The sequence below is a fragment of the Accipiter gentilis genome, chromosome 33 (assembly GCF_929443795.1).
Source record: "Accipiter gentilis chromosome 33, bAccGen1.1, whole genome shotgun sequence".
Lineage (NCBI taxonomy): Eukaryota > Metazoa > Chordata > Aves > Accipitriformes > Accipitridae > Astur > Astur gentilis.
This window is the reverse complement of record NC_064912.1, coordinates 2,813,979-2,840,403: the sequence shown is the minus strand read 5'-3', so window position 1 is coordinate 2,840,403 and position 26,425 is coordinate 2,813,979. Positions and strand designations below refer to the sequence as shown.

Below are 26,425 nucleotides of genomic sequence, written 5' to 3'. Positions count from 1 at the left end.
TCAGAGTACAGATGTTTCCTTTCCCCTTTCATCTACACTCACAAAAATAAACTTCTTGGTGTTAGAGCTGTGCTACTATAGGCAAAGAATGCAGCTGCTTGCTTGTTTTTTGAGTTGTGCTGTATCATTTAACCATGCTGTTATTGGAGGGGATCTTTTTCAAGTGGTTCTAGGTTTAATTCCCATCTCCTCTCGTGTAAGTCAGTTGCTCTATTAATTCAGGGGGCATGATTTTCCTTTCAGAACCTGTTTGATATCACTGACTTCAATGAACTGAAGTCTCATGCTTTTGAGTGAGTACTGAGAGCAGGCTCAGTGTATTCTCACTTTCATAAAGTGAGGGCAAAGCTGTATCCTTTGTGTGCAAGGTGTATGTGCTTAGATTTGAAAGGTGGTTGTTACTTCCCAGCTCAGCAAAGTACCTCAGTTTATGTCAAGTAAAGTTAAAACTAATAGACAGTTTCTTTTTTATTCTAATCATACCAGTTCATTTGAAAATTATTTTCTTTTCCTTAAGTCCCTTGCTGTATTAGAAATGGAATTGTGCAAATCTTCATTTCTTTTTCTTCTGGACCCTGTATAGTACCTTACAATAGTGCTATTCCTGTTATGGGTTAGGCAGATAAGCCTTAATACAGCAACTTAGATGGTAGTTTGGTCTTTTTATTATAATGGTTTGTATTTAAGCACTGTTATTGAAAAAGAAGCTTAGTACTAACTGCATCATAATTAAGGCAAATGCATATGTTGTCTTTCTCTTCAGGCTGTTTGATAAAACAGCACCTGAACTGACATGTGACATGGTTCTCGTTGTTGTAAGCTCAGTTGTCAGTCATTCTTCACTCTTCCAGACCAATAAATCTCAATGACATTGTTGAACCAGCTTTGTGTTGGTGTGAGAGACTTCAGCCTGTGACTCTCATCAGGCTTTTACCTTTCATCAGCTGCAGCATGTAATATTAGAATAGATCTAATCATGGTTCAGGTATGTGTGAAGATTTATTGCTCAGAAAAGAGTGAGAATCTTCTCTTAAATGGGAGGGGCAGATGACACAGGTTTTTGCAAGGTGAAACTGCTTGTTTTGGAGGCTGGTTCTGCTTTTCTAAAGCCCTTGAGTGGTCATATGAAATGCATGTTAGTTGTAGTTGTGACTTAATTTTCATAATTGACAGCCACCTTTAAAAAAATCATGAGTACTTCTAAGTTCTAGTGATGATATTTCAGATGGATGTGAATAGTTTTAATTAAAACTTTTATTTCAAGTAATATTCAGAGGGGAAAGCGATCAGTGCTTTAAATGCATGTGAACTTTTGTTATCGCAGACTGGTTCTCATCCCTAAGTTAGCAGTGTGCAGTGCGAGCATGCTCTCAGTCAGTGTATGTGTGATTTATAGCAATGAAACTGATGATCCTACCTTCAGCGTAGGATAAGCAGCTATGAGATTGGATTGGATGCTGACTGTACCTAGAGGAATGGAAATTTGCCCTGGTCAGAAGTTGGAGGGGGAGGAAAAGGCTCTGGGCCTCATCTCAAAGAACTGAAAAGCCAGAAGTCCTTCTCATGTTAGTGGCAGTGAGAAGTTCTCAGCTTTATTCAGGATCAGAATATGTATGCTTGGTCTTGTATCAGGCCATCTTTTAAATCTGTTTTACTATCTCCAGTGGTTTTCTGTAGCCTGTATTGAAAGGGTTCATGATTCTCAGAGAAAAAGCCTCAGCAGAAAATGAAGCAGCTGGATAGATGCACTATCCAAAGAGATAGAGTAAATGCATTCCTTTCATTACAGCACTTCCTCGTGGAACTGCTTAAAGGAAGCTGGCAGTGTAGTTAGGGGCATCATGTTTTGGAGATGGTGAAAGGGTGAAGAAAGGTACTTGGAGGGATGAACAGAGGGAAATAAAATATGTGGTGATCTGGTACTCTTAGTGGGTTTGAGGGATGAAGGGGAGTACTTGCTGTTGGAAAGACTCCACCATGTGAGAATGCATGTGGAAGACTGAGCCATGTGGAGGACATAACATGAGTTATGTCCCAGCTTATGGCAAGACAGGTCAGATGGATATTTAGGATGGACTTATGTTTCTCCTTTTAAGGAGCTGTCAGTTCAGTCCATTCTAGAAACATCTTCTTGACTTTGCATTTTTAAGTGGGAAGGAGAAGGTACTCCACCTTTGTTATAGTTGAGTGAACATTGGTTAATCCTTCACTGGTTTCTCTTAGTAATTGTATTGCACTTGGCTATGCTAGATGTGCAGAGCCTTGGCAATGGCATGAGGCAAGCAGTGTTGAAACAGTAAATATCCTTTTGTTAGTCATGCCAATTGTTGAGGTTCATGCTGAAGCAACTGTATTCAGAGTGACACACTGGTTCATCTATTGACAAGTGATGGTGACATAGTACTGTGGATAAGTAAGGTGAACTTCCATGCCATTTGTGTATTTATTTGTGCAGAAGAATCTGATGGAGTTACTACAAAGAATGTGAGTAAAAGGGACTTTTATTTTGTAGCAGTCTTTTGGGAGTGAATTTTCCATCACATTTTGACTGTCTTCTTTCAGAATATTGAAAAAAGGGATGTAGACAAGATTCCTGAGGAGCTGGAGCAGCAGAAAGATAACACTCATGCAGAAGTTGCTTTCACTTCAGCAGATCATGGTAACATTGCTAAATTAATACCAACTTTGGTGAAAATGTATAAAAATAAATAAAACTCAGGCTCCTGTGTTTAAGTCATCATCTTGAATATTGAAATCTTAGTGGGTTTTTTAATGCCTCTGTAAAACATGTTTAATTAGCCCCCCTCAAGATTTCATCTAGCTTTTGTAGCTTGAAACCAGTGCTTTGTGGCCTGTCATGGCCTAAGAGCAAATCAGACAAGGTGGATGAAGGTTTGAAGTGAGTTAGAGCCAGATAACAATAGTATCTTTATCATTCCCCTTCTGACAAGCTGTAGATAAAGGAACAATGTGAAAATGGGGAAAGGGTATATTGGGTGATCCCATGGCAGAAGACCACAACTGGTTATTCTTTTTCTTGCTCTTCCATAGAGACCTTCAGGAGTAGGTCTGAAAATCAGCTCATGGAAAAGCTAGAAGAGCTGTGTGCCAGGCAGTCCAGGACAGTGTCTCCACACTGGAGGTGGCCGTCAGCCAAGCTCTCCTCCTTTCAAGAACAGCAAGAGAATAAGTAGGTCCTTTTCTGTTATATACACTAGGTAATCATGACTGCCAGTGGGGATACTTGGAAACTCATGGTGTTCTATACGTGCTTTTCTCTGTAGTATCTGCAGAAAGCTGGTATCGTAGTTGGAATATGCTACAGGGATGTTAAAGGGAAAAACTAAGGCTCAGTCATCCATGTACATTTGATGATCAATGGTCAGTATCTTGCCACCTTAGCATTCTCCATCAACAACCACCTTTGTCTAGACCTTACCAGACACTTGGGACAAAGGGGAAAGGCAGGAAAACAAGGCGAATCAAGTTATTGTGGCCACATTTTTTGTCATCTAGGGTACCAGTTTCTCTTACTGGCACCTCAACTTAGCTAAAATATACAGGATGATTTTTTTTGTAGGTATCAGTGGAGATGTCAGTGCATCTTGGAGGAATCTGTATGAAGGAAGTAGATTTCCAGACTGTTTGGAGGGAATGACATCAGTGGTGGCAGCACAGAGGAAACAATAGTGAAACAAGCCTGTAGAGGGGAAGGTGAAAAGTATCCTCATTGCCAGAGCAGGGAGAGCCATGAAGATGGTTTGCACTTTGTATACTCTGAAGGATAAAACAGAATTGCCAAAGGAGGCAGAGGGGGAAAAGGGACCTGTTTTTACTGATTGCCACGGGGCACTTAAAACTTGTAAGCTCTTTGGTACTATAACTGCCTGCCTTTGTTCTACAGAACAATTTGACATTGTCAGTTTTTTGAGAATTAGATATCCCTCATCATGCTGCCTGTGGTCTGTATTCCTGAGGGGAAGCTGAGTCTTTGAGTTCAGCTTTGAAAGGTGGTGGAAGCAGAGTTTGAATCTGTACAGTAGCCAAGCACAAAGCTCCTTTCACAGTCCAATTTTGATCATAATCCGTGCCCTGCAGGACTTCTTGTCTGGATAAGGCAGAGGACATGCTGAAACAGTGTTTTCTGTACTTAGGGATGTTGCCTTGCTATCATCTTCACGAAGTTCTCTAAACACAGACAGGATGAGGTTATGGTGCCTGCCAGAGCCAGTAACCGTGTACATAGATTTAAGAGACGCTAAACCGCAGAAGTCAGTAACATTCCCTGATGAGAAACAAAGGTAAATTCTGGCTTTATTGTTAGTGAGAAGTAAATAACAAAAAGTGGGAAACTGAAACCTTCTCTCTGCATCTCATACTTGTGAAATGTAACTTTAAAAGTGTTCTCTTCTTCCACACCTCTGCGACCTTAGTAGGAAGGCTGAGCCCCTATCTGAGCACAGACATTCTCAGGAGAGAATAACTTGTCTCAGAACAAGTAAATGTGTGGGGATGCAGGCAGCACAGAAAGGACATGCAAATAATCCAGGGAAATAACATTTAGAAAGTTTTCATCTATAAAGGAGTAGGCAATGACTGCAAAGCAGTGCTTGCAGCTGAATCGGGCTAGCATTCTGACAGCACTGTGCACAAAATGGACGTCGTTTGTTGTGTTCCTGGAAAGCAACTGTAGGTGCTGATTTCTGTCTCCTCTGTGAGAAGAGGGCCTTATAGTCTGTTATAGGAGGGCAAATTCTTCTCAGTCTCCAACAGAATGTGGCAAACATGTCCTTACCCTGAGAGCTAATGGTGTCTGAGGTAGGTGTTTGCTCCCTTCTCAGGATATATATTTGCCGCAGCAAAGGGTTGAAGAAAACAGTCACCAGAAGAAAACTTGTAGTTAATAAAAAGCTAATAGTTAACAAACAGCTAACACATTTTGATGTAGTTGCCTGATTTTATTTTTTTTTTTCTAGAGTAATAGTGTGAAGAACTATCCATAACACCTGAAGATCTTCCCTGAAAGTATATCTCCTTTTTTCGTAATGGTTCTGAATTTGTGTCCTAGAAATGATGAAAAGCCAACACGCAGTTGGAACAGAGTTAACTAATAGAGTCTAATTTGTTTCACAGTGCCAGTGACAGCTCCACTGAAGAAGAAGAGACTATGACAATTAAGGATGAAGCAGAAAGGAGAATGTAAGTTTCTTTACCAGGACACTAGTTCAAATGATACAATGTTAATTTTTTTCTGAAACTAAAATAATTGCCCTAACAGTGATTAGAGTGAGAGCTCTCCTACTGAAATATCTCCATTCCTGGTCTTCACAGCAGAAAAGCCCAATAATGAAAGTGCTTCAATCTGGCCACAAGGAGATCATTCTTTTCTGTTGCATGGTAAAGATACTGAAGCAAGAAAATAGTTGTTGATCCTTGAGGCAGTATAGCACCTTGTTCCTGTACAGCTGCATGGAAACAGCTCAAAAGACAAGTAGAGTAGAGCTGGGTAGCTGGGAAGCCTGACTCTTTCTCCAGACTTGTTTGAGTGACATGAGAACTGGTTTTTAAATGACTCAGAACCAAACTTTGAAAATATTGTAGGGAGTTGACTCAGACAAACCATTATTTTTAGAAACAATAAAAAAGGTTAGAATAGATCTTGATTTAAAGAGAATATTGAATACATTGTGTGGGCAGGGATGCTCTCAATTCTCCTTAACTGGAGGGAAGTGGAAAAGAGGAAAGGGGAGAGAGTGTGATGGATGGAATCCTGAACTGTAAATTCTTCAATAGGCACAGATGCCAGCCTTTTCCTGTTGCTAAACTCAGGGCTTGATTCATACCCATAGGTTGTTAGATGTTTGTTTAATGTGAAGCAGATATGTCAAGCTTTAAACATCTTAGTGCATTTATGGTCTGGATTGTATTTAGAAGTCTGATGCATGTAAGTTCACATTGCAGCAGTGCAGAGGACAAGCAGAACATTTGTATTGTTGTGCCAGCCAATTACTCTTTTTTTTTTTTTTTTTTTTTTAAATGGTGTGAAAGAATAAATGATTCGACAAGGAACAGAGCCTAAACACTCAATATAATTTAGGACATCTAATCCAAAGGCAGCATAAAGCAGGAGCAAGATGATGCTTGGGGAACTCTCACTGGCACTGATGCAAATGCAGAAGTTGCATCAGTGTCAGTCTGGAGTGATGGAAAGCAGAGCTTAGCTGATTGGATTTTGATGCGTTTTAATGTTGTTAAAGAACAGACAGAAATTAAATGCCTGGCAAATGCTATTCTGTTCTGTTTCTAAGTAAGAAAACCTCATGGTCTCAGTAGGGCAAGATTCTGATCTCATTCAAAAGGGATCAATGCCAGTTTTACTCTTGTCTGGATGGAATTATTCAACAGGGCTACGTATTCTGTAGTACAATATATCTACATATTAGGACCTTGGAGGGTTAGTTGTCTTGATCTCCAGGCACTTAGCCTAGAAAATACACTGTTGGTTTATCTCTGGAGTGCTCAGGTAATCGGTGCCATCTCTAGCACTATACTATAAAGCTGCTCTCCAATACATGGCACTCTCCTACAATTACCACTACTTAGGCATGCTCCTTAGTAGTCCAGCCATCAATGTTAAATGTTGATTTGATGGTTCTGGATATGATGGCAGGAGATGTGAGATCCTTAAGGAGAAAGAATACTCTCCATCTGTTTTGTCTTTGTTCTGAGAAGCATAGGTTTAGTTTAGATAAGTACAGCAGTACAATGCTGTGTATGCATACACACCACCTAACCGAATCACTAATATCCAACTCAAACAATCTGTTGTTCAGTCTGCATACTTTTCAGCTACCACTAAAATAAGGTATATTATTTTCTCATAATCACCAGATGAGCTACAAATTGATGGTAGTCATCCTGTAGCAGGTGACTTGGGAGACTCATCATTGAACAGAACTGCAAGACAAAATAACCATATCTGCCCATTATGTCATGATAGGACATTTCAGAGCAGAATACTATCACAATATTGTGGTTGCTGGCAGTTGAGCAGTCTCATTAACCTGGAGGTGACAGGGATGAAATTAAGTCAAACTCTCAAAAATCCTAAAAGTTATTAGAAGGACTTTTCTTATGTATGTATTTGAATCCCAACCCCTGTATCCAAAGGCAACAAAAATCTGTAGACTCTAATTTCCATGCCAACATTACATTTCTCCAGGGCTCTTCTAGTAGGTGTGTATTGTGCCTGAAATGCAGAAGAGGTAAGTAAATTACCAGTAAGACCACTTTCATGTTCTGTCACTGTAGTGTTTTGTGTTGCCTGTATGCTGGTGCTGCTATTATCAATAGCTGTTATTCGTGTAGATGCCCAGTCCTTGTTTGGAGCTGTCTCTCATATGACTAGTTCCTCAGAGCTTGAATTTATTCATATAATACTTTATCTTGATTAAATCAGGGGTTTATTTTCTTTGCAGGAGGGATTTCTCAGGGAAAAGCCTGCTACTGCAACGACTCCATACAGCCCGTAAAGAAGCCTCAGAGCTTCTTCATAAAACATCTACCCTGGCTGAAAAACTTGAAGGCATAAAACAGGATCCAGAAAGTCTGGAAGAGATAGGTTCCTCTAAAATACATCAAAACCAATATTTTAAAGTAAGGCAAGAGACAAATAAGGTGATTCCCAGGAAACCGATGAGATTGAAATCAGAGAAAAGAAATACCCCCTTGTCAAGCTATGGGGGCAATGGAGCTGACATAGAAAAAGAAAACAAAATGGAAGCTGAGAAGGTTCAAAATTCAGGAAATGCTCCAGAGTCTTCTCTAACTACAACAGAATTGCCAAGGTATCTCACACAAGAAAAGTTGTAACTGGTTTTGATTATGGCTTGTCTAATTGTCTAAGATTAAAGAACATTACTTATCCACTCTGTAAGTTTGAGCAAAAGGATGTCTGGTTTTCTTACCTAGAAAGACAGCCAATCCTGGCAGCTATTGCTTAAAGGTTTAAAGGCAGACAGACTTAATAGGTCAGTGAACTGGCCTGGGATTAGACATGCTATGGCACTTCTGACATAGTGAATTTAGCCAACTAATGTTTTTATTCTATGTAAGAGGAGGATAACACTGTATTGATGTCCTTTATGAAAAACAGTACTGAGATTTACTAAGCATAGCATCACAGAAAATATGTCTGGAAGGGTCTGTCTCCCTGTACCAGTACAGAGTGAGGTAAAATCTAATCCTTTCCTGGCAGGTCTTCATATAACTTGGTCTTGAAATCCTCAGTGGTGAGGATTCCTTGACTCCCCAGGTAGTACCTTTCACTGCTTAATTATCCTTACAATTGTAAAGCTTTTCTTTAAGTCTAATTTAAATTATCCTTTCTCCAATTTAAGCTTATTTTTTGTTGTGTTCCTAGGAAGTATGGGAAATGGTATATTCTGTTTGTCAGCATAAAAAGCCTCTTACAAATTGGAAGATGTATCATGTCCCCACATGTAACTTTTCTCCCAAACAAAGCAATTCCGACTCTTTGGCATCAAGAAAAGTGCAAGAGCTTAAAGGGACAAAGTAGTATACCCATGAGGAGTGGGTTATACCACAGGAATATCTCGGAAAGCTTCAGAAAAAGGCGGGGGGGAGAAATAAGAATGGTACCAATTGAGGAAATAGACTTATCTGGACCTCTGCCTCCTTGGGCTTGGTTTTATGTAGCATATTCTACATAAGGTCTAATTTTAAAGTGAAATCAGGTGGTTGCCTTATGCACCTGCCCAGCTATTTGGGAGAGCTCCATTATACTGACTTTTCAAAGGTTATATTCTGCCTGCTATTTTCAGAGTGAAATTTAACATTTTGACTTTGACATATGAGCCCTTGAAAGAATTAGAATCTGCCTGCTTTAGAGACTGTTACTTTTTCAGTGTTAAACTGTTGCATACCCTGCCACTTAGACACTTCAGCTACTGTGTACTTGGTTTAAATGGCAGATGGTTGGTTGCACGTTTTTTTCTCTATGGGATTCCTGACATTAAAGCTCATTCCTTCCATCAGTTCTATAAAACTCCATTTTGTCTACCAGTTAGAGTGCCACATAGACGGCAGACCATGGCTTGGCAAGAATCTGGGTTATTTATTGTTGCTGAGTAATAGCTTGCAATGATTTTGACAAATTTCAGTTTTCTTTCTTGCTCTTCTAGTAATTGTTGGGGCACCTGGGGAAGAATTGAAGAATTCAGAAGAAATTGAACATATTATTTGCCATGGAAATGGCAGATAAAATCTTTCTGCAGACATCAAAATATAGAAAGATGGAAGGCCTTGGTTCAGGGGAAACTTGTCACTGTATGATAGCAGATAGGAAGGGAAATGGAGTTAGACTGAGAATTTTGGTGTGGAGATGGGGAGTGAAACATCACAAACACGCCTCTGCTTAATGGAGTTCCGGTCTCCAAATAGATTGTCACCACTTGTCAGAGGTTTGAGGTCTGCTCCTTTTCTTTGGTTTGTTTTTTTTTTTTAGAGAGATGATTTCATCCAGTGACAAGTTCTTGTGTCCCCCCACAAACACCATACGCACTTTCTAAATCTATTTTAGCCTTTCATGTCATGATTCACCCTCAAGTGTGTGATATAAATACAAGAAAATAGAAATGCAAGCAGATGAACAAGGGTGCTTTTTCTCCAAAGTGAAAAGCTTAAGCGAAGCAGAATCTGTGTATTTTTCAGGGCAGAAGAAAGTAAAAGAGAGCTATCCCAAAAGGAAGAACAGATGAAAGAGAGACACAGGAGACACAGATTCCAAGAGCAGCTGGAGAGATTGCAGCCTCAGCAGTCAGTTACTGGAAAGCAGCCCATGGCAGAGAAAACCCCCGTTTTGTTCCACATGGTTAGTAGTTCAGTGTAGGACTGTCCCTTTAAGAATGGCTTCCTGGCCAAATGCAAGTGTGATCCTAGAAGCAAAAAAGTAATTTTCATTGCATTATTTAAAATCTGTTTGTTATGGAGCACCACTAGCTGATGAGATCAGCAGGCCTACAGCTCTTCTCTCGCTAATATTTTTCTCACCTTTCCTGTATGGTGAGTGCTCCCCATACAGCTGCCCACCAGGTTTGACATGTTGGGTTATGGCAGGAGTCCTGGCTTGCTGAAGTCAGTGGGCTCAGTGTCATCTACTTCACGGGAGCCAGACTTTCACACGTGATTTTTCATAACTTTTTTTAAAAAGTAAAACATTTTTTACTGTCATACTTCTAAAGCAAAGCCTAGGCTGAGTCCTGTCTGGTTGTCTGCCCCTAGCAGCTTTATATTTCAATTTTGTGGGTAGGTTTTGAGGATTGTGGTTTTAGTAATAAGTTTTGCTTTTGGCTGATGTCCTGATTAAGGTAGTATGAAATTATCCTGATTTTTCCCAGAGCCTAAAATATGGCTCAGAGGACAGGCCTGTTTTTCTTCCTCAGAAGATTTGTATATGTAGTCCTAATTCATCCTTGCACTGATTTCACTGAGCACAAGGCCAGCTGAGAAGGTAAGAGGAGATGAGAAACTCCAGAATTTGTCTGTGAGTCCACCATAATGATTTATTTGGGCTAACAGCAATAAGAAAGCTCTTCTGTCAGTACAAAAGTTGAAAGACCTTACAGCCCTAAATTGGGTGATGGACTGTTCAGATTTGTTTGTTTTGTAAGCAATTGACTACTGTGTTTCTGCAGATTGAAAGCTCATTTTTAACACTGGATTAATCACTGATGAAAAGTAAAGGACTGACAAACTGACAGCTGAATTTCCCTCTGTCAGCCTACTCTGGCAAGGACAGTGCACTGCACAGAACTCTGTTTTCAAGGTTGTAAAGGTTGTGAATCTAGTCTTCAGACTTGCTCCTTACTCAGTCTGCTGGGAGGTACCCCCAAATTCCAGTTAGCCCTTATTAAGATGCAGGCACTTACTTGCTCATCAGAAATATACTTGAGCCTTGCTAACTCATTCCTGACAATGCACCAAGTGATTGCTGAATTGTTCCCTATCTTGGTCATTTCCAATATTTGCTGTGCTGAAGCCAATAAAAGGAAGATAACTGCTTGGTAATGTGGTTTCTCTCAAGTACGGCTCGGGGTATATCTATGCTGTAGTCTTGCTGTAACTGAATTGCAGTGTAAATATGCCCATTATAGATTTAATGATATTACTGCCAGCTAGTCATGGCAGCATAGAAATTGGCAAAAGCTAACCAGCCTAGGATTTACTCAGCTTCTGATGCCTGTAGAAATAGCTGACTGGTACATAAACTGACAGCCTGCTTGAGGAAAACCTGCCTGAACTTACGAGGCACTGTTGGTAGAAACAAAATCAGCACAACCCATAACAACTGCGTTCCGTGGGCAACTTTGCTCTTAGTTCTTCTTCAGATATATTAATCATTAAAATTAAGAATGAAAAATGTATCAGCATCATCTATCAAATACAAGTAATTTATAATATTACTTGAAATTCATCTTGACAGCAGAATTTTTTCTTTGAAAGAACAGGTTTTTCTTTTCTTTCTTTTTTCCTTTGCTGCACATAGGAAGTCAGAAAAACTAGACTGTTTTGACATTTAAAACTAAGAAGCTGTGATTTGGCAGCTGTGCCTCAGTGAAAATATCTAATACCTATATATAAACATGTATATTAAAAGAACAAGCCATAGTGTTTGACAGAGTAGCACACCTTCAAATTTAGGGGGTTTTTTTTTAGGTCCTTTGTTTTGGCAATGATAGATGTTCAGATCTGGAACACTTGTCATAGTTTCCAGAATTCCTCTGACCATTTATAATGTACATAAATAATTGAATTGAATAATAATCAGAGGGAAAGTTTAGAAATACTGCAGTTACTGTAGCAGAGGTGCTGGGAAAGAAATGCAAAGGAAATTTAAAAAGCTGCATTAGTGTTACATTAGAGTTCTTGTCTAAAATTTAAAAGCAGTGAAATTCAGATTTAGTGCTGTTGTCTCTTTTCCTTAACCTAGTTCAGTCAAACTCTGTAGGAAGCACTAATATAAATGAGAATCAGGTTTGGGAAGAACACTTTCAAAACACTGCAGGTAACTTAGGAGACTAAGGACTAACTTTCAGAGGTACTTCAGCATCTAAACAAGGGGCTGATGGGCTGATATCCAGTGGTATTTTCAAGACATGCAAGTGCCAAGTTCCCCTGGAAATCACTGGGTTCATTCTAAGAATTCTGCCTGTGAAGTCTGTGTCTTTAGGTGTCTGAATACTTTTGCAGTCTGGCCCACCTCTTATCTTTTAAAATGCATGGAAGAACCTGATTTTTTTTTTTTCTTCTTTTTCGTGCTCGCCTCTACCACCCAAACTTTCAGTGAAACTTAAGACTGGCATAAGTTGATGTCTTCTGAAAGTGGGCCCCTTAACCACATTTTAACCTTTGGATCTAATTCAGAACTGATCTACAGCATCTACAGTTCTGCTGACAGCCAGCAGAGTGGTGATGTCATCCATGCTGTAAGGTCAGGTTGAATTCATAGGGTTTGTTTCGGTATTTGAGCAGAGTGTTATTGACAAGGGAGACAGAGAAGAAATGGTGCGCACTATGTAAAACAGTTAAATAGAGGATGTAAAATTAAAGGGGTTTGATCTGTCATTTCATTCATCATGTATTATGGTAGTGTAACTTAGTACTGATGTTGATTTCCGTATTACATTCCCACTAGGTGGGATCCAGATAACAGTTGTTACTTTTGCCAGGCTCGTACCTGAGTTTTATGTCAGGGAGCAGCACAAGCTGGTTACTCTATAAGGGAAGACAAGCCAGGAGCTGCAGGTGACAGCAAGGCAGGCAGGGGCAGAGACCTCACCAGCAAGGAGAGCAGTCCCACCTTACCCAAACAAGAAAAGCAGAGCAGGTCCGTTGAGGGTAACCAGTTGGCAAGTCTGTGGTAATGAGGCAGGTCCAAGATCAAGGCCAGAAAGTCAAGTCAGGGACAGGACTGGGTCCAGTGACAGTATGCAAGGCCAGCCAGCAGCCCCGTGATCACCCAGGAAATCTGTAGTGATGAAGCAGGTCTGAGATCAAGCCACAAATCAAATCAGTTAGTTAATGGCAGGGTTCAGATGAGTGCAGTGAGGCCAGGCAGAAGTATAGCTGCAGTGTAGCTCAGTCAAGGACCAAGGACAAAGTGTCTCAGCTTAAACGCAGCTCCCAAGCAAAGGGGGAAGGGCCCAGCAAAGGCTTCACATAGCTTGTTTCACATGAGTTTCATCTAAAGTTACATACTTGAGCTTGTGGCAGAACTGGCCTTGAACACAGGCAGCTAAAACACTGCAGGGGGTCATGCTCACGGCCCTGTTACTTTACATCCAGCTATGGAATTAATTTAACAGATAGCAACTAGTATTTAGCTTTTATTAAACTCTTTTATTATTGGGCCAAAATAGGAGTTTTCAGCAGGGCTTCAGTTTGATTCTCTCTCTACCTTTCTTGTTTTATCGTTATATGGCAGAACAAGATAATGTAGTTTGAAAGCTGTTAGGAACCACCTTGTTACCAGTACCTTATAAACACTGTTTTATCTACCTTGTACAGCCAGACTGTTTGGAAAATGAATGTGTTGACTCATACTGAGGCATCTAATTTTTCTTGGCTATGCAATCATTTTGGCTAACCTTGTATTAGTAATTGTATTACCATGATCGTCATCTTATTGCAGCTTCGCCTTACAGCTGGCTTACAAAACAAAAATGTTCAGGCATGCGAGTCATTCTAGCTTAACAAATATATTATGTGGATACTTTCTTTTCCATCTCGTAAACATAGACTTTATAACCTTTCTGTCAAAATTGGTAAGTTTTTTTTTATATTGATACACTGTTGACTCAGCTCGCTGATGTCAGGTAAAATTCTCAACCAAAAGATTTTCTGCTTGCATTCCCACAAAGCTAAAATTAACAATAGGCTATGGCCAAAATTTTCCTTGCTCTTTTATGGCCTTATTATCACTTTGATCTGATATCACTTCAATAGGAAAATCCCTGACAAAATTCCCAGGTCGTACTTACCATCAAGAGTAGTGCTGAAGCATTGTATGTTCAGTTACTGTGACAGCTACCCTGGATTAGCACAGCGTGACTGAAAGTAGAGGTTGATTTCCACAACTTGTAGGAATATTTTTAGTTCAGTTACTGGTGCCATATATGTTTTTTATGTAGTAAGTGCGTCTATCTGCACAGTTGTCAGTGAAATGCTTTTGATTCTTTACCTGTGCTACCAAAATAGGTGCCTGTGATTTCCATTACTATTGTATGGGTATCTTGATCTTTTTAAGGCAGTAGTGCTGGCATCAACATTGGAAATTGCCTTTTTCTTACATCTTACCTGAGCACAAAGGGTTGCTCAAGGACGTTGACTGTGGGTCCTAGGATCCCAGCCCAACAGTTTACCAGCTGGATCATACTACTTGGGCATCTTACCAACTCCATCGTAGAACGGCTTACATGAATGCACTTAGGCGATGTCCTAAGCAGTATTTAAAAAAAATCTCCTTTTTTTTGCTGTGTGGAAAATGCATAAAGGAAAAGAACTGTAAGAAAGTAAAATTCATGTCTTGGTAGAAAGAATGTACAAAGGCCTGATCTACCAGTTATGAACGGAATGTATTTTGTGCTAGTTCTGTACAGAAATGCCAATTTATCTCCAACAAAGTGGTGCAATGTACATATTTGGAGAAGTCGAGGAAAACTGTAAAATCTTATTTCAGTTATAATGATATTGTGACACAGTAACTGAATTTTTCTATAACTGTATTACTCTAAAACTGATCTCGTAAGTATAAATTGTCCTGTGACCAAATGTTTTCATTTACACTGAACCAAAGCAATTGCTACATTTGCAACTGTGTGAATGTAATTGAACCCAGCATTTAGCTCTTGCTATTATTTTACTATAGCTTTAAAAAAACCCATTAATTGTAAAAATTGCAAAATATTTCCTACACTAAATCTTTTTCTGACATCAGAGCTGAGTTTGGCTTGTGCTTCACTCTAGGTCTTCTCACTCTCTTGGACTGACTGTGGGGTTGTGGCCAGCAGTTATGTACCAAACAGCCAGCAGATGGCCCCTGAATTCCTCCCTTTTTTTTTACAGTGAGGTATTTAATGAGTTCCTGAAACAAGATTAAAATCTCTTGTACTTAATGAACCTGCTGCCTCAACTCAAGAAAGGCTTAAAAATAAACTAAGGCAATTAGAGATGTAGTTAAATTTAGCATGCAAAAACAGAAGGCCAAGATTCCTGTTTGTACCAACCGTCCAGCACACAGTATCCAGAATAGCATGGAAGCTCCCAAGAAAAGGTTTTTCTAGCATACGTGACTGTTAGCTGGCACAGAGCCTGTATTTCTGGCCTCCTCTTCATCTTCCCACTTGGTACCAGTGAAAGCAAATGGGGGGGGGGGGGGTGGGATTTGCTGGCACAGTACTTTATGCCTAGGTTGAGCTTAGCTAGTTTATGGTTTCCTTGGCTGTAGTCAGCAAGCCAGAGGAGCTGAGGCTGCTGCTGCCTCTGCATTGGCTCAGGGTGGCACAGATCTATCCTAAGGATTTGCCTTAATAGGCAAAGCAGAGAATCCAGCCTTTAAACATCTTTGTTATAAACAACATCCTTTACACAGGCAGAGTCTGCTTGCTTGCTCTCCATGTTCTCTGAGTAAGAGATGTTATGGAAGTGTGTGCTTTGGCACTTTAAGGGCAAAAAATTAAAGCAAGTCAGGAACTTACAGACTGATGACTCTTCTCAGTAGTTCTGCTCACACAACCAAAGCAGTTAAAAAATTACATACCGTAATCCTGCTTTAATAGCCTGTTGTCTGCTTCAGTAGGTTTCTCAGCCAAATTCTATATATGCTCAGAACCAGGAAACTCACCTTCTGTACTGAATGCAACAGGACCGCCAAAAAGCCATAGAGAACCTTCCCTTTAAACTTCTGCTCGGAGATCCACTGTGATGGTTTCACAGGGGCTCCCACCTTTGTCCATTGCACTTTCTATCTATGGAACGAATTGGAACAGTCAGGTCTTTACAAAGAAATGACTGCTTTCAGTGCTGTTTCTCTGATTGGAGTTTGAAATGGCCCCAGGAAAATGTGAAATATTTAATCCTTTATATTCCTTGGCATATCTTTGAAGTGATTAAAATGAGTTTAGGCTTATGCTTGAATATACTTATGCATGATCTTGACAGATGGGAACATTCGTTGCTGTTGCTTAAGGGAAAGGTTAATATAAGTAAAAAGAATATAGTTTCCAGAATTACATGCATGAACTTGCTGCCAGTAGAGGTCCTAAATACTCCTCCATTCACATTAGCAGGATGGTTCAGATTAAACTTGAAGAGAAGAAAATAATGTAAAATGTCCATGGGCTAAATTCTATTTCTCATTTAGAAGAGGGCAGGAGGACAGAAAACCATTTCTGTACCTTTTGTCTCTTCGGGTCTTGCTCTTTGACAGGTCCTGTGTTTCTTGGCAGAAGGAATAGCTACCATAAGTTTGCAATGTGTATGAAGAAGTGCCAGTCACGTTTAATTATATAGGGAAATACTTTCTGCCATGCATGTCTGTCTTGGAATCAGAATTGAATTCACAATTTCTGCCCTTACCTCAGGGCTGTGATCAGTGATGCTATTTGTAGATGAAAGAAGGCTGGATCTGTCCCCTCTGTTTTCCGAAGATGATGTACAGGCTTGTCTGACACAGCCACACTAGTGTTAAAGAAGCTGTATAGTTTAAACTGTAATCCTAGTTTTTCTTATGCCTTCTTGTTTAGCATTATGACTTAGGTTGGACTACAGTTCAAAATCTTAATGCACTGGGGGATAAGCTTGGTCACAACTTGTAAACACATTATTACACAAATAATTATGGAAGCATTATTCTTAGTGGCAGGGAATGGAATTCAAGGCTTTATCTGAGATTATAGTGTGGAATTATCCTGCTGTTAGTTTTGTTTTAAAAACATAGAGCTCTGCCAGCTATGTGCCAAGCACCTGGAGTTCCCACAAGCTTCAGTGGACATTGTAAGCACCTAGCAGATCTCAGAATCATAAACCCCCCATATTTACTGCCTTGGAGAATGTACAGGTCTGAAGGGTTATCTGCATAGTATTTTGCAGCTGGACGCAAGGTCACAGAGCCTGTATGACAAACTGGACACAATCCATTTCTAAACTGGAAGCTCATAGTTTGAAAAGCAGGCCACTTGAGCTCTGGTAAAACTACCTGATAGAGCAGCTGAGCATAGTTTGCAACCCCCACCCCCTCTCCTTTTTTTGGGGTGGGGGGGGATTTTCATAGAGTATCTGGGCAAATACTTGAAAAGATAAATAGATTAAAAACTAGAAAAAATAAGGCTTTACCCAAATTGATAAGTGTAGGGTGAATCTCCTGGAGTATCAAACTAGAGCCATTTCAACACTATTTAAAGCCAGCTAGGATCATGTGTCAAATACCAGCCTAGTTTTCAGATGGCTGAGGACCAATGCCATGTTCTATCCCATTTCAAAGGGACTACGTACAATTTCCTTCCCTGCTGCAGGTCTGGAAATTGTGACATATTTTATTTGTGAGGCAGTTTGAAATAATTTGAAGAACAATGCTATGGATGATACAGCATACTGTTCAGGTTTTAAAGGACAGGATACTCTTCTGAGTGCAAAGAAAGGGAACAGAGATTAATTTTGAAAGTTTCAAGATAATCTTACACTGTTCCTCTTTAGAGTCTTTTACAGGCTTTTGATAATTAATCCAGCTAGACAGGGACTAGGATAAAGAAATACTATCCTAACTTCACAGTTTCACAAGGAAATACTCCATTCCAGCACCAGGAACGAGGCACAAGTTCCTGATTCCCAATCTTGTGCTCACATGAAATTTGTAAGTAATTAAACTTCTTTTACTCATTTCAGCTGCTTCTCATTAGCCAGGAGTATAAGCTCATTAGATGAGGAACTTTTTGTTACATGTGCTCAGAACACCAGCACAATGAGGCTATGAATCCTTCTAAGCCTCTTTAAGTGTTACTGTAGTGTAAACACCAATCATGGAAAAGGCACTTCTCATTTTTAATGATTATGTGTCAGAAAGCAAACAAAATCAAATAGGATTCAGCATTACTTTGATTTAAATTTTAGTGCAATTTTCAGAGCACTTCTTTGTTTACCTGAGGAGTGGAGCCTTTGTCAGAAAATTTTCCCACTTCTAAAAAAATAAATTGTATGTAAACCAGCTGCTTGTTACCAGTTATTTGTGCCAGTTATTTGGGTGTTTTTTAGCTGCATTCAGACTTGTTGCTAAATGGCCCCAATTTAGACAGTTTTTCTTGAACATATTTGGGTGGAAAATACCCATTTGCAAACACTTTTGGTTAGTTAACATGCTTTACAACCACATGAATGTTCTGTGTTCTAATGAACATTAGAATTATGTTGGAATTGGTCCTTGGTCATCTGAAAGCTAGGCTGGTATTTGACATGCTCCTAGCTGGCTTTAAATACTAATTAGAATATTCTATGTCCTAATGAAGAAATTCCAGAGCAATTCTATCAAGGAAGTCATCGTTGCTTTAACTATGCTTGCCTATCAATGCTGACTGATAGATATGTTTGTTTCATTCATAGAATTCTGGTCTAGTGAACTCAGACTGACTAGAAAGATATTGTCCAAAAAAGAACATTAGCTGGTTGTGTAAGACTCTCTAATATTAATAATGTTCCAGGCCCTGGACAGCAAGAGGTCACAGTAAGACACACCAGCATACAAAAGAGAGGCAGCGTGGCAGGGGCACTGCTGTGTACAGCTAATGCAGAAGTGGGATAGAATAGTGTAATTCACACTACATCACATCTCTCTGTTGTCTTCATTTGTGTTGGGAGGGATTTTTGAGCCAGAAATGTAACCAATCCTAGCTATCATTAGCTGTCTGCCAGTGTTGTGGTGGCCGTAAAGCTACTTTAAATTGCACTTGGGTTGACCGTGCTCAGCTGGCAGCAACATGAAAAGGTATACAAAGTGAATTTTGCTGTCCTTGGTTCCTGTGCTGAGGAGAGCTCAGTTCCTTTCTGTGTGTCACATCTGAACTGCACTCCTACATTCAGTAATTTCTGGTGACAAGCTGACGTTTCTCTTTGACACTTGCCCTCTTTATGCTCCAGCAGAGACACTATGTAGCTTTAGCACACTCATACTGCCAGAGATTGAAAAGTGGTTTCTTCTGAATCAGGAGAGGTTATATTCTTCATGCCCAAGACTAAGAATAACTGTTCCAAACAAGAAGAAAATTCTCGGGAAAGAATTTATTTTATTTTATTTTATTTTTTTTTTTTAACTTGGATGATATGTAATGTCCTAACTGAATTGGAGAATTACAGAGATCATAGCAAATAATGCTTCCATTACGCAGCTCTTTGAACTCCTACAATCTTACTTTGGCAGAGTTATCTGCTTTGGAGGATCATAACTCCTCCTTTTTAGCAATGTGAAGCTCAGTTCAGATCAGAAAATTTCAATAACATCTTTCCACCACTATATTTTTCAGATCCATAACCTCAGCATGTTTGATACTCAGAAAGCCCTTGATGCTATAGAGAGTGAACCTAGTACAAAAATGCATTAACAGAAAGACCATTTAGACCATTAACATCAATCGTACTCTCCTTTTTATTATTAAATGTTGCTTTCCTAATTACTGTATGTTCTGCTGGTTGCATGCAGGAAATGCAGATACTTTCCTCATTCTTAACCATTGTTCCCACTTTGCAATGATAAAGCAGTTCTTTGATTGGTTTCAGAGTTTTTTCCACAGTTTAACATGGAATTTCAAATAATCTAACAGATGGCATTGTTATTTTTCCTTCCCCACAGAATGAAAATGAACAAACACTTGACATTTCCAATATGTCTTCATCTAATGCAAGAATTTTTAGAAGCCATGAAAGAGTGTTATCTGCTTTGCCTCAGATGGACAGAATTCTTAAATGCGTCCTAATTATCTACTCTCCTACATTAGCAACATGACTGCATGGAAAATAGATGTATAACCACATAATCAACATGCTTGCATTTTGTACTATGAGGTCTGTCTATAATGAAGTGTGAACATGCAATGCTAGAGCTATTTCAATGTAAGAGTATAGAATTTTCATTAGAGAAATTAGCTAGAGCTGCTAAAGTACCTAGAAATCAGCTCACATTTACAAATGTACAGCAGATGCATCATTTGGCAAAAGATTTCTGCAGTCAGTAATTTGCCATTCATCAGGGATTGCCTCTTAAATCTGTGATCCAAGCTGGGGTGCAGATGACATAGAAGGATAAATTTAGACATGGCTGAAAACAATTATTTTGATTAAGCCTCTAGCCAATGAGAGTAAGAGTCTTCTTATTCCTCCCCTTCCCCCTCACTCACCCCCTCCAGGGGGGAGGAGACAGTGTGAGTAGAACTTATCTTCATTTTACGTGCAGCGGATGTTTTAATTTAGCTCTTGCTGTTGTAGAGTCTATTCAACATAGTTGAGAGTGTTTTTTGATTGAATGTGATACCTTGCTTCAGCACTAGCATCAGTTAGTATTGAAAAAGGTGCTAGAAGGGAAATAAATATCAACGTTTTATTTACCTGCAAAAGAGACACCATATCTTGGGGGGGGAATTAAAAATTGTTTTCTCCCTGACCTATCCTTCCACTGGGAGAAACCCTTAGACTGGCTGAGCTGATTCTGCTGGGCAATACTCACTGCTTGCTTGGGCCTTTGTGGTGAAATGAAATTTCTGAACAGCAGTTGGTAGTAACTGCTTTCACTTGCTATCAGCCTTGTACTTAGCTGGACACCAGCAGCAAACTTGTCATCTGGTCTTCTTGGCTCCTGAGGTGCCACTCATCATTCCAGCCTCTGACAGTTTTGATAATGTTTCCCAGTCTTAAGGCAATAGAGCTGTTTGTCCAATCTAGTATGCAGGTGTAGTAAAAGCCATACTAAATAGTTAAAAAAAAAATCAAGAAAAGCATCATTTAACCAATTTGAGCTATTTTATTAGAAACAAAATGGCATTAATCTTGGCTGACAAACTTGTGTCCACTAAGCTTTGGCTTACTGTGATCATAAACACCTCTGTTTTTAAAAAAATGGATGTAAAATGCCACTTTTTTAATGATTGTATGGTTGCCTTCATGTTACAGGTTTTTTTCTTTATGAATAGTGGTTTCCTTTGGGGCTATGCCTCTGTGTGTGTAACTTCAACACTGCTATAGCTGAAGGCTAGAATATATGGGTATCCTTAAGTTGCCTTGCAATTCCCTTTTCTTCTTTTGCTTTTTCAGTGTGGATTTGGCAGGAGGTTATTCCTTGGCTGCTTAGTGCTTCTACTTGCACTGTTGTTATGTTAGAGTGGAGAAATATGGCCAGAACTGCGGGTGGAGGGGTTGGAAAATCAAGCTGAAAGGTTGTAAATGGCAATATTGTAAACTATAATTGCAAAATAAAATAGCAAGCACTTTGGAAATAGGGAATTTTATCTTATTTACTCTATGGTAATCCTTGGCATTTGACTACAATCAGCTGCAAGCCTGTCTGTGATTGACAGCACAACTCTAGCCAGAGCAACCAAAAATAGCCCAGCATTTAAGTAATTTTAGTCTTTTTATAATCTAATACCATCACAAATAAAAGCCCGTGTAACATGTAGGCAAATTGAACTCTCTTCACAGGTAGACTAGGGAAAATTGGGCAATGCTGTGGAAAGGCATACTCAGAAAGCACTGAATATATCTTTCTTCAGCAATTTTTGCCCAGAATTAAGTAGGATTAGCTCCTTTTTTCTTCGTTAGCCTCAATATTTCTGAAATTAGTTAAATTCTTCTATGCCTAGATTCTTGTTGTGGTAAGGAGGCTGGCAGAAGGAGGAGAGGGAAGGACCAACATTGATCAACACCTCACTCATTCTCAGAAAGAACCTTAATAAGTAAAATTCTTAGCTGATCTTGGTCAAAAAACCTATTGAGCCCTCCCCTGCTGCTAGGCCAAGCAAATATGAAATAGTCAGAAATTTCCTGCTGAAGCATTGGCAGATACTGGTTTAATCTTTAGCTCTTGAGTTACTTCCTGTCATTGATCCCCACACCCTTGTTGAGAGAGGAAGAAAAAAATAATTTCTCCATTATAGGATGTAGAAGAAGGTCGTCTTTTCCTGAAAGTCTCCAAGTTTCTTTTAAGGCTTCTTCCTCGGAGAATTACAAGGGTAGGGTCAAAGCCCTGATGAATTCTGTGAGCTTCCCAGGACTACAGCAGCATTAGTGATGTAGATCTGCAGCATCAGAAGCTTTTGCATGACTATTTTTCCTTTATTACTAATTGCAGTTTTTATTTGGTACTTGTAGGCAGAGCTGTGTCTGTAGCAGATATTTTGGCGCCAAAACACTGGATGATGCAATAGTTCTGCTTGTGGGGTTTTTTTAGTATATTTTTTTCAAAACTGTTTTAAGGAATTGTCTATTTTGAGGATAGGCAGGGAAGTCAAGCTACATCAACTTGTCAAGTTGAATACTCATTAAACACTTTTGTAGGCATTTTAATTCAGAATTGAAGTGGCTTTAATTGGATTTATCTTACTTTGCTTCCAAAGTAAATTTTGGTAAATCAAATTTAGGTTAATTCAGTGTAAAGGCGTGGGCAGACATCCTCATTAAGGGCTACCTGGAGCAACTGAAAACATTACTGCTTAGCTGCTCCTCAACACCCTCCTGCTCCCATTGTGTTCCTACAGTGTTCCACAGCTCAGCTCACAGAATGGGGTGCTTGCTAGTCTCATACTACAGTAGGTTATTTCAGATTATTCTGCTCACCTTTATTAGCAGTTTAGTCTGTTGGCTGATTGTGTTGACATGTACAGGAACTGTAGTCATGTTGCACTTTGCTGACTCTGCAGTGGGGAGTTGATGCTCTAACAAGTAGCTTGGAAACCTTAACTCTATAAACAGCTCTGCTTATTTCCAAAATGAATGTGTGTCCATGCCTGTAGAATATATGCACTCAGCATGCCTTGGGGCCAGGGCGGGGCTGAGGGTCCTTATTAAAGGATCACGGCTGTTGAGGAGCAATACTCTTATGTATACTGGAGAATCTTTGTGATTTTAGGGACTAGTTTCTTAATTTACGAAGTAAATGGCAGGGACAGTAAATTGAACATAGATAGGGATAGCAAGCCAGCTAATAATTACAGCTGCAGCTACCGCATCTTTGGAAGAACAAAAGAGATCCCATAAATAATCATTCCACAGTTCAAGCTTAAGGCTGTTTCTTAAAGAATGGGTCTCTTAAAGAAGAGGGAATTTGCATCCTAAATAACCAAGTATCAATACTAAAGTAAAGAAAGGAGATAAGTTCACTTAAATGTAACATCATCTATGAAATGAGGTGCGTTAGATGAAGCAGAAAATAATGAAAGTTTTCACACTTCTATCAGGCTAGTTTTGAAGGCGTTTCACTGATTTTAAAAAAAAAAAAAAAAAAAAGCCAAAACATAGAATCTTAAAGAATACAGAATAAATTCAATCACGCTATTTCCAGCTGTGACCATGTAATCTTCCATTCACCGAGCAGTGTTTGACTAAGTGAAGACCCAGGTGACAGCTCTCCAAGAAAAACTGAAGTGCTCAGGAAGGTGTCACTGATATAATGACCTAGCTTTTATGGCTTGTGCTTCATCTTTGATAAATGCTCGCTAGATATTAATTGCCCCTCCTGTGATGGCAATGAATGTGATTCATTCATGATGATGAATACAGTTCCAGAATCCAAATGACTTCCATTTTTATACTTTTTTTGACAGGAAGCCTCTTATTTGCCAGATATTGACACATTGCCTAGACCACACAGTATGAAAAATGAAATGCTGCTTATGACCATTTGGCTGTCAAGTTGTGGTCAAGTAGCTACAGATCAGTGCAGTGGGCAGCTGCCTAACATGGTGCTGAGAGCAGCCGACATCTACCAGACCCTTGTGATGTGGCTTCTCTCTCTGGTGAGTATGAGCAGTGACAGTGCACAAAAGAAGGTTCTGCATCATTAAGGCTGTGTTTGGCCCTCCAGTGAATATATAATCATTCTTGGAATCTCCTTCTTCCAACAGCTACAAAACAGTGGTTGAACAAAGGGGAGAAATTATGTTCTAACTCACCTTAAAGTCAGTAAATAAAAGTCTTGCTGAAGTCAGTGGAAGCTGGATTGTGCCTGTAGTTTATGAAGAACAGGGCACAGAAAGTAAAAAACTGTTGGGCCAGACTCACAATAGTGAAAAGTGACTACTGGAAGTAGAGGGCTGTCTAAGTAGTGTACTTTGTCCTTGGCAAAAGAAGCGAATGGACACAGGTGCCTATTTCTTACCACTTGTTCTTGTTAAGAGAGATCCTTTCTGATAGTCAAGAGGGCTATAAACAAGTGGTGGTTTTTTTCATCTTAATTGTCTTTTGGATCAGATATTTTTCTCCTCTAAAGAAACCACCTTTTCCTCACTCTTCTATTCATCCCATATTAGCCTTTTCCTCTAGGGAAAACAGGCAATGTGTATTTTCCCTTCCCATCCCTCACATTGGCCTCATTCTTTTCCCTGGTTAAAGACATTGACACACCAATACCAATACATGCGCTCAAGGTAGATTTCACCCTGAGCAGACAGCATGCACAAGGCTTTTAAATCACTTAAACTTCACTTAAACCGTATTAATTGTTAATGATGTTCACACTTCCATTAAAACATTGCTAACATTCTTTAATGCTAGTTCAGTGCTAATGAAAATTGCCACTTGAACAGCCCCAGAGTCTGAATCTTCCATTCAGAAACTAGTTAGCTCATGACCAGCTGCAGTGTGAGCTTTCTTCCCTTATGTTACTCCCATTTAAAAAATATGAGCTCTGACTTGTAGCAGATTCTCCAAGCCTGAAAGGATATCTCAGCTTCCAGGGCTCACTTGTCACTCTACTAAGACTGTAGGGTCAAATGTTGTGATGGACTTTGTGTCCAAGAGAACCTGGGGTAAAATCAACCAAATGATTTCACACAGGTTCTCAAACAGCTGTTGGATAGTAGTGAAAAGGTCTGCATTTCTTTAATTAAAAGAAGTGGAAAGATGGAGGTATTCTTAGACCAAATTCTCATCTGGTCATAATCTCTGTAATTCCACTGATTCACTGGCTTCCTGGCTTGTGTATATCAGCATATCTTTATTGACTTCATTGAAGATATGCTGATTTCTACCAGTTGAGAGCGTGATCCTCCAGATGCAAGCATTCCCCAGTGGCAGAGATGCTACAGAATTTCCCATGTGAAACCAGTGTTCAAAGCAGTTAAGGACTTGGTCATGCTATTTTGAGTGATACAGCTGACCTATGCAACAGTTTGAAAATCCACTCAGGCCCTGTGTTGAGAACATATTTCTAAAGGCATTTATCTCACTGTAAATAGTTTTGGTTTATATAAGCAGTAAATAGCAGAGCTGTTAATCCATCTAGAGATCATGGTGATGGTATAAACCATGAAAACAAGACTTAGTGGTTTCTGTATTCACCAGAACCCCGGAAAGAATTATAGTCCTGTAATTCACACTTGCCTGTCTCCTCATCTAGTGTGTGATCTGGCTCAGGCAGAACCTGAACACTGCCTCACATGGCTGTTGTTCCTTTCTCATGGCTTTGCTGGTTGCCTGTGTCTGCCCTCTTTCACCTGCTACCCAGGTTTTAGTGCTGCTTTGCAGCACTACAGTGCCTTCCCAGTCTGTTTCAGGTATCTTTCCTGTCTCTTTTCTATCCTGTAATGAAGTTTCTCATGTATACTGTATGGTAAAGTGCATCATGTTTCAGTCTGAGCAGCCGTAGGAGCCAATGAGTGGTCTATCCTATTGGAACCCTATCTCTGGAACTAAACTGATACTCATGATGAAAGATGTCCAGTGTTCATCTTGGGGTTGACAGAAGTCACTTTTTACCCTTCTTGGTTTGGATCAGATAGTTATATTGGAAAATAGAATGTGCACAAAAAAATCCATCAAAAAGAAATCACCTCAGTCTAACTAAAAGATATATTCACTGGACAGGGATTGATGGGGTTTTGGCTATTAGTGATCACTAATAGGAAAGACAAAGGCTTATTAAGGAAACTTGCACTAGCTCCTCAGAATGGCATAATCACTTAGCATTGATTTTTGAACTGAAATTGGATTGATCTCATTATCATTAATAAGGCAGCACATGGTACCACTGTGACGAGAACATGCAGTACAGCGTTGACAGGGACTGTTCTCATTTCTTGCTAGACTAGGGAACTAATGCAAGTTCTTGCTTTCACATAGTGAAACTGGTAGAAGTCAGAGCTTGCAAGTCCTC

The 26,425-nt window shown here is 39.6% G+C and overlaps 1 protein-coding gene across 9 annotated transcripts in view; it reads left to right on the top strand.

The window, feature by feature from the left end:
* Positions 1-26,425, top strand: part of DNAAF8 (dynein axonemal assembly factor 8) — a 96,602-nt gene that overhangs the window by 7,007 nt on the left and 63,170 nt on the right. For 8 of the 9 annotated variants that reach the window (XR_007504543.1, XM_049791471.1, XM_049791470.1 and 5 more), the window contains 7 exons: positions 2,563-2,659; positions 3,052-3,190; positions 4,155-4,301; positions 5,134-5,199; positions 7,479-7,847; positions 9,733-9,892; positions 23,877-24,068. Coding sequence is in view for 8 of the 9 variants with exons in the window: in XM_049791471.1 (XP_049647428.1) it covers positions 2,563-2,659; positions 3,052-3,190; positions 4,155-4,301; positions 5,134-5,199; positions 7,479-7,847; positions 9,733-9,892; positions 23,877-24,068 (1,170 nt within the window). In the remaining variant the exon portion in view is untranslated. The remainder of the gene's footprint in view (positions 1-2,562; positions 2,660-3,051; positions 3,191-4,154; positions 4,302-5,133; positions 5,200-7,478; positions 7,848-9,732; positions 9,893-23,876; positions 24,069-26,425) is intronic. The other variant, XM_049791476.1, reaches the window with a different exon arrangement.